Below are 8,853 nucleotides of genomic sequence, written 5' to 3' on the forward strand. Positions count from 1 at the left end.
CCCTTCAGTAACAAGTGGACAAGTTCTATGAAACTGGACCTGATGAGCATCACTTTTATTCACTCCTGAAAGTATTTGGCAAGCGCTTGTGCAAAAGAAGGAAGAAAAAGGACTTTGAGGGAAGAAAAACAACTCGCTCTTGAGCCACCCACACCCCATCTGCTGTGGTATTATCTTCTTTTATTATCCACACATTATGCCCGCTGATATGATTCTACACTTGTGTGTGTTTACAAGACAGTGAGAGGAGGGGAGCAAATTGTTCTCGGTGTGCATCTAATGGTCTATTGAGAAACCTGCTTAATGGCTTGTCAGTTCCCCTTGCCCTTCCATTTTCTGTCCAATTAATTCTTTTCAAGCCCTCCTGATAAAGGGACACAATGAGTGTCCTCCGTGCTCCGCGGCGGCACCGCCATAATGAATCATTGAAATTCAGCAGTGCGGCCCTGGCACTCGGCTTGGCATGCATGCCAACCCCAGCCAAATCGCTCAAAGCGGAACGCGTCAGTTTTGCTTTTTATAAAGGAAGAATTGAGCTTTCCCCTTCCTATGTAACTTTGATAGGATCGGGAAAGTGTCACTTGAAAAGATGATTTGTGAGCAAGCCAATCACCACCTTTTTTTAAATTTTATTTATCATATCCAGATAAAACAACACACATGCGACACAATATAGGAAATACCATGCCTATAACACATGCATGACAGGGAGGCAGTTTGGGACAAGGAAAAAAGAGACAGCAAAAACAATGTGAAAAAGACAGGAGCATAAAAGAACAAGCCGAGCAAGAAAATGTCAAATCAGGAAAGGGAAAAAAAATTACATCATGGTCTGGATTATGGTTGTCCGTGCTCAAAGCAACAAACACCACCGCTGAAGCAGAGAGGCCATCGAGATCCCCAAGCGAGGTCCGAGGAGCATGAATCGGGGCCGGCCACACATAGGATGCCGTGCTGGCAAGAACGTCAGATAGTAGGGTGTGCATGTTCCCCCCTGCTGTGTGGCCAAACCAACAAGTAGCAACCTCCAAGACACGGGAAGTTGCTAATAGCATAGGGCACTGGTGTCAAACTCAAGGCCCGGATATGACCCACCACATCATTTTATGTGGCCCGAGAAGACAAATTGTGCATCAATTTCGTGTCATTTCTAGAATTGCAAATTGTCTTCACTTTTAGTAATGTCTTTTTTTAAAATATTTGACCAGTTTTTACTCGTCTGATTTGAAAACGAGTTATTTGTCAGTTTGTTTTGTAGCTTTTACTGTATATGAGGAGCTCATACGTTTATTTGGGTTGACACTCATCATGGCCCTCCGAAAGAAGCTATGACTACAATGTGGCCCGCGAAAAAAATGAGTTTGACACCCCTGGCATAGGGGTAGAGTAGATTTATCTGTCTTGAGTGAGTTCGATTCCCGTATATAACTGTGTGTGAGACAAAAAAAAAAACTCCCCCACTTGTGACGCTTCTGAGGAAGGCTACAGGATGTAGAGCAGGCAAGATCTTACCTGTCTGACTAAAAGAACTGTTTCAATAGTAAGTTTAAGAAAATGCTGTCAGCTTTCTGTGATATGTGCACTCCCGTGTATATTTGTATCTATCATACACACAAATCCCAAAAAAGAAAAAAACAGCCAGTACATTACTGAAGTAATTTCAGGCACTAGATATGTCCTACATGTGACGAAAAATTTTCAGGCGAGTCATCGCTATGTCATACAGTGCATGTGACAAGTTTTTATCAAGCATGAATCAAAGAAAGACAATGAGAAATAGGAGCAAGTAATTTATTACAAAAATCAGCCAGCACATGGGTTAGCTTTGCAAGTGTGTGTGATTGGAAAAATGGGTTCATAATCAATTATTTGCACAACCCTTTTTGTCAAAATTATTCATAATGTACAAAAAGAAAATTTAAACTAGAATTGGCGCGGACACACATCCATGTGTCGTCCAGCTGACGCATCACTCAGAGCGGCCTGTGTTATTTGATCCCATTTTCTTAAGCCCTAACATGACCAATCGCAATTGGCCAGGCATAGATTGCTGACACCTGTTGTGTTGCACTTGTAACGAGGAACGTTGCTTTCGATGGAATTGTCTTCATTGGAATGAGATCTTCAATCAAAGCAAAAATCTGAATAATTCATTCACGTGTGCCCGCTACAAGAGAAACCAACAATGAAAGTAAAAAGATAAATATATACAAGTCTAAGACTTTTACAGTGTAAGTTTCATATTATAGTCGCTTTTGCTTCCATTAAGACTTGATGTGAGGGAATTTCAAAATGCAATTCCTTGTGTTTGGAATTTAATCAGGCTGGATTTGGTCAGCATCCCTTTGTGCACAGCTTGCTCAAGTCAGGATGCATCTGCATATTGACAAAGGCAATCTTCAGAGTTATGACAGATATGGCGCATGTGTGAAGGGGAAAATCCGAAAGGTGGGTGGGACACTCGACACTCACTTCTCCTGCCCTGACACATGCAGTTTGTCATCTGATTAGGGTGAAACCCAAAAGCTGAGGCCCAACTCCATTTTCATTTAAATAGAGTGAATCCATGAGACATTTTAAGAGAACCGCTGAAAATGTGAAATTAACGGTAGGTTCGCATTGTTTGGGAGTATGGTATAACTGCAGAGACATTCTGTCGTGGTGCACTGCTTTCACAATTTTCAGGCCGTGGCTGGAATTGGCAACCACCCCCCCCCCCTCCCCACTTGAGGATTTCGATCACAATAGCATGCAGTTAGCTAGTTAGAGTGCTCTACTGAAGTGTCTCCCATGAAGAGGAAATATTGTAGTCAACTGAGGTGTTTTTCCAAACCCGAAGCATGCATTTTTTAGCAGGGCTTCGCAAATTCAGCGGACACAACAACTTGTTTCCCCAAGTGATCAGTTTAACACGTTTGCATTTAGTTGTTTCTGCTAACTCCAACCCTCTTCTCTGTGGAGACATTTGTTTGGATTTTACAGCGACTTTAACGCTGATGTTTTCTATTACCTCGTCGATGCAGTTGTTTTGCGGAATCTCGGAAAGAAGCTAGTGTTTCATCGTTAAGTGCAGGCCATAAAAACAAAACAAAAACACACACACACACGTACAGGCCGTAGGAAGAAAATACGTCCTCACGGAGGCACCGCCAGTAGTTTCCTTTGGCGTCAAAAGTCAAGTGTTGGAAAGACAAGGAGTATGTTGTAGAAAATCAGCAGGCACTTTTTTGCTTTTCCTTTGTTAGTAGTGCTTAAGTCTGTCCCGCCCATCAAGGTCGGGTCAGCGTAGTGTAGACGGGTTGGTCCCAGCCAGAGGCGGCGGGGCTGTGAGCGGGTGCCACCGCGAGGCTGCCGTAGGGTCGCCGCTGCGAGTGGAAGTACGGGTACTGGTAGAGGCCCGATGGGTAGCTGGTGTAAGGGTTGTAGTAGTTGGAGCTCTGCAGGTCGCTATAGTCACAGGAGGAGGCGGGGAAAGAGGCTGTCGAGGCCTGGCTGTTGTACGGGCCGTAGTCAGGGTGCGAGGGGGAGCGCTCGCTGTAGTGGCTCGGGCTCAGCTGCTCGGTTTTGATGTGGAGGCGGTGCTGCGCTGCCTCGGCCGCCATGGCGTTCTTGCGGTTCCACACCGAGCTGCCGCTGTAGGGGGAGACGTAAGAGGCCTGCTCCGCAGAGGAGGAAGCGGCGGCGTGGCCGCTCAAAGGGAGGTACTGGTCAAACTCATGCACGTCAAAGGTCTCCATGTTGCTTATGACGTCCGTGCTCAGCTCCGAGATGTCCACGTTGCTGAAGTCGATGTTCTGCCTGCCACTATCGGCCAGGCGGCGGCCTTCGTTCTTCAAGTCCTGCTTGACACCATGGTGCGCGTCCGTTTTCGGGGTGGTGGGTGGTGTCGGCGGGCCATGAGGCTGTCCTGGAAAAGCAACAATCACACTTAAAGAACGGAGCAAACAAGTAATGAGGAACCAGTTTGGGCTGTCACAATCTACTGTGTTCAAGATTCATCAGGTCCAAATTTTTATTTTGCATGGAAACATCTTGCAAAACCTTTCTGTGCACCCTATTATGCAAGATATGTCGACACATTATTGCGTTAAGCCTTTTTGTTTTAGGGGCTGATTTTTTTCCAAACTGTCCAGGGGGCGCTAGTTTTGGGCTGCCCCGCCCCCAGAATACTTTTTTTTTTTTAACCAGCAACCAACCTCCAAATTCTTCTAACAAGATCCTGTGTGGATGCCCACCCAATTTGGCAGCAATATTCCATTCGGCTGAGCTCTGAGGAAAAGTTGGCCAAATGCCCCATTTAGTGGAGTCGCTCCATAAGAGAGGCTTTTTGTAGAAGGGGTTTTGGAGTCAGGCGGACTGAGAGGCTGTCCTGGAATTTAAAGCATCCACTAAAGCAAGGGTGCCTACCATATCGTTATTCAATCAATCATTAAATGAATTTTGAATTGAAGATTTTTTTTTGTAATAGGGGTTATGCACGCTGATGAATGACCATCAGTATAAAAACAAATATAAATATGCCGGATTATAGCTACAAAGCGAGAAGACCTAATCAAGCACCTAAAGCACTGTACTATCACTTCAAGCACTTTTTGATTAAACTAACCTGCATGTTCAGGACGGTGGTGGCCGTCGCCCACCCCTTCAAGTCCAGCCATCCCCGGTTCCGCTTTGTACATGTGGTGGTGATGATGATGGTGATGAAGATGCTGATGCTGGGCCAGTTCGGCACCAGAGTCCGAGTCACTCTGGCCCGGCTTGACGTTCTTCCGCCGCCTGGGCTGGTACTTGTAGTCTGGGTGGTCCTTCTTGTGCTGAACCCTCAGCCGCTCTGCCTCATCCACAAATGGTCTCTTTTCGCTCTCGGAAAGCAAACTATTCAAAGGGGGCAATTTAAAGTACATGATCAGAATTTTCAATCGGAGCATGTTGAGTTTTTGATTAAACAGCCAGTGAAGGATTTGAATATATATGTATTTTTATGTATGGAAATGAGGCACAAATTCAGTTGATGCAAGGTGTACATATTGTGCATTCCTCTGTCTCAAGTGAATTGACCCAAAGTGTGACTTTTTTTTTCCTTTCCTCTGGGTAAATGGCAGGATTGAACACTGTGCAGACAGAAGTTTTTTTCTTACCGCCACAGTTTGCCAAGCGTCTTGCTCAGTTCGGCGTTGTGCAGGTGCGGGTACTGGTCGGCCAACTTCCTGCGGGCCGCCTGAGCCCAAACCATGAAGGCGTTCATGGGCCTCTTGACGTGCGGCTTGCTCTTCAGGGAGCCGTTGCCTCGCACCGGCATGGGTACCAGTGACCAGTCGTATCCCTTGAGAACCTGCGACACGGCGTCCCGTATGCAAGCCGGGAAGCGCTCGTCGTCTTCCGAGTCCAACTTCTTGCCTAAGCCGGCGAGCAAAGAGGCGGCATGGTCGTCGGAACCGATCGGCGAGGACGGCGCGTCCGAGTCGGACTCGTCCTGGGACATAGAGCTGCTGGTGACCGCGGGACTGCATGGTTGCTCGCCCGCGCACTTGTCGTGCTCCTCGGTCATTTTCAACAGTCTTCTCACCTTGAATTCTGCAACCAAGCAAGCAAAGCGAGGGGAGTGCGCCTTTTTCGCGACGCTGCGTAAAGTTCAATCCCTTGCGACAATCTTCCGCAGCGGCAAGTGTTTGATTTGCTTCATCCTAGCCTGTCTGTCCCGGCGATGGGGATGGGCAGCTGCAACGCGTCGGTCCGCGCGAGACCAGCTCCTCCGCTCCGTGTGAGCTGAGCTGCACGTTTTACGTTTGCACAATTTTGACTTGGAGCTTTCACGTCACTTACTCCGCCTTCCGCCTGCGATTGGCCGGCGCGACCCCAAGCACCCAGCCGTTCCACTGGTTTCCAATCATTTGGTCAATTTGCCTCTTTTCTTTTTTTCTGCAGTTTTGCTTAAGTGCACGCGTTTTGCCGCAATTTAAGTGACTTGCAATGTTATCAGAGTTGTATAATTTCATGTGAACGTGTTGTAGTCATTTATGTGAAGTCACATCATGCAAATGTACAATGAGTGATCAAATAAAAAAAGACCAGTCTGATGTCACCTGGGAAAGGTTCTGACCCTGTATAGGTTAAGCGGGGTTGAAATGGATGGATGGACAGTTACAAATAATACATAGCCATCCATGCATCTTCTGAACCTCACCAGGGTCGCAGCCCATTCCAGCAGTGTTTGGGTGCTCAACGGCGTACACCCTGAACTTTATAGACGAACAAACATTCACACACACCTCCGGGCAGTTTGGAGCGGCCTACCATGCACGCAGGCACGTCAGCACGGTATGGGGACAGTGTGCAAGCTCCACACAACAGGCCAGATCCGCAATTGAATCCTGCACCTCTGAACTGTGAGGTGGGCCACTTCCTGTTTAGCAGTGCGACACCGTGCTGCTCTCATGATATGCGTGCATGTCTATCTACAGTCCCACGGCTAACTTAAACTGCCTGAGGACATCAAATAATCCCAGTGGGTGCAACTGAGCCAAAGTTATAGTCAACAACCCTTATACTCAATTTCTATTAACATTAAAAACCCTAAAATGTAATTTTATTTGGTGCAAGAATCATAACAACAAAGAACAATTGGAGAGTGTGATATTGCAACATTTTTCATGTAGAATTTCACAGTTAACTCAGTGGTGGACATCCACCCGCTTTGGAGCGGTACAGAGCCTTATTCAAGGTTCTCCACTTAGCCAAGTCGAGGACCCAAATGATGATTTTAATCACAGCCGCTACCCACAGTGACAGCCACCATGTGCCAGGGCCTCATGTTGACCCTTCACATCCCGCACCCGCCCAAAATGTCTCATATAAATGCCGTAATGAGCGCTTTACTGGACCAATTGCCAGTTTTATTGCAACCTGTTTGGCGCTGCGGTGAGGTGGGCAGGACTACAGGTAGTGAAAGGATCGGGGTGGAATGGAAGCAGCAATTAGTCCAGAATGGATGAGGGTGTGTTTTTGGCCCTCAGCCAGCCAAAGGATAAAAGAGCTCAAGTGCTTCCAGATTATTTTCTGCCATTTCTCAACTCTGATAGTTCTACATGTCCCTTTGAATTGTGAAGGTTGAACAAGCATTTGGAAGTTTTTTTAGTTGCGGCTCACTCGCTTTGACTCCAGGAATCTGTGATCTGCTCAGCATCAGGTGTCTCGGCTGGAAGATCACTTGCTGGTGTTCTTTTTTTACCTCTGCCACATGTGAAAACACGGCAGTAAAAGGCGGCGTCATCGCATTATGTCTTGCTTTGCTAGCTTTGTTGCACTGCCCTGCGGGAAACTGCAAAGTCGGTAGTGTTTACCAGGCTTACCCCCCAGACTTGGTTTCAATCTGTAGCAAAACGAAAGGAATTGACTGCACTGCTCTCGACTACTTTTTGGAGGGGAGTGTCGGTGACTCTGCTAATTTTCCACAGAAAACGCTAAGGACAACACTTCCCGTGGTGTATCTTGTCCCCAAGTTGTCCCAAAGGAGTGTGGGCGTGTGTTTTCGATTATCTCCCATCCACCAAACCAAACAAATCCCCCCAAGCGCTCCCTTCTTTCAAACCTGTCTCACCGCCCTCTCATCTTCACAACATATGCTCAGAATAAATCTTGCAGTATGCCGCCCCCCCCTCCCCCCACACACACAAAATACAAATGAGGTCCAAATGGCTGTTGTTTAAATTTAAAGCTGCCCCGAGCGTGAAAAGAAGGAAGTCAAGCATTTCCTGTAGTTGCTGATGGGTATATCACTTCACTATTCTTCAACTGATGCCAACGCACGACACGACCTGGGGCTCCCAAACACGCACCACAAACGGGTGGAGTGGGTCACACACGCTCACTTTCTTTTACTTTTCAAGCAGTGGAGGGTGGGCCCGTCGGGGTAATGATGTCAAATAATTGGCGCCTTTTTCCTCCCCTGTGTTGTCCACGATGCATCTTCCCTACTCCTCCTCTTCTTCCTCCTCCGTTCGTGCCGTCGTATGCTCGCGCCTCGGCAAGAATACAAAGAGGAGCTTTGTGAGGCGCGATGCAGCTGCTGAAATCTGACTAGATCCAGCTGAAGAAAGAAGGGAGCAGGTGGGTCAACAGACCCACAATATCGGGCTGCAGCAGATAGGCCCTCCACCACCACCACCCGCAGAGAACACACAAACATCAGAGCAAAAAGTCGTGCACAGTAGTTGTTTTTTTTGTTTTTTGTTTTTTGTTTTTTAACCCGCCACCATCCTGTGGCCATTTCACAAGTGCCATTTTTTTCCATTGACTGTAAATCAATGCATCCATCATGCAAAATTAGCCTCCTTTGTGACTGGCAAAATGAAGCCAGGTGTTGTTACCATGGGACTGCATGGGGCAGTCTTTTGCCTTTACTTTAGCAACACGTGGCAACAAGCAAAAGGAACTGGCGGCAAAGAGGGAAGTAAGGCGCGTCGGTGTAACTGTCATATGGCCACCCATCATTTCCCTCTTTGCCAACCATGGCGAAATGTGAATGCTGATAGACATCCAACGCTTTGCATCCCAAAACCGACTTGGCCGCACTTGAAGTGGACCCCGGCCGGGATAGGATTTGTCTATGCAAACGCATTCACTCTCCCGTGTTCTGCATATGACACATTGCGTTGTCAAAATTTGGGAAGGAAAATAAGATGCAAAACTGATGGTTTGCATTTTACAATTTTTTTTTCAGCTCAATATTTACACTTTTATGAGTCTGCTTTCCCTTCTGTCTTTCTCACTGCCATGAACCATTCATTGGGAAAACAGTCTCCGCAGAGATTCCTCCTTTCTTCGCTTGTTGTTGACCAAGGGTGAGGTTGCTCT

At 47.0% G+C, this 8,853-nt stretch overlaps 1 protein-coding gene across 1 annotated transcript; it reads right to left on the reverse strand.

The window, feature by feature from the left end:
- Positions 1–1,777: 1,777 nt before the first annotated feature.
- On the reverse strand, positions 1,778–5,802 carry LOC148383218 (transcription factor Sox-8-like). The gene is made up of 3 exons (XM_088357859.1): positions 5,139–5,802; positions 4,607–4,875; positions 1,778–3,907 (listed from the first exon to the last, which is right to left on the reverse strand). The coding sequence occupies exons 1-3, from the start codon at positions 5,546–5,548 to the stop codon at positions 3,270–3,272; spliced, it is 1,317 nt and encodes a 438-aa protein (XP_088213985.1). The 5' UTR covers positions 5,549–5,802; the 3' UTR covers positions 1,778–3,269.
- Between the last annotated feature and the right edge of the window lie 3,051 nt (positions 5,803–8,853).

This window comes from Syngnathus floridae, chromosome 17 (genome assembly GCF_059516105.1).
Source record: "Syngnathus floridae isolate MCC-2025c chromosome 17, RoL_Sflo_1.0, whole genome shotgun sequence".
Classification (NCBI taxonomy): Eukaryota; Metazoa; Chordata; class Actinopteri; order Syngnathiformes; family Syngnathidae; genus Syngnathus; species Syngnathus floridae.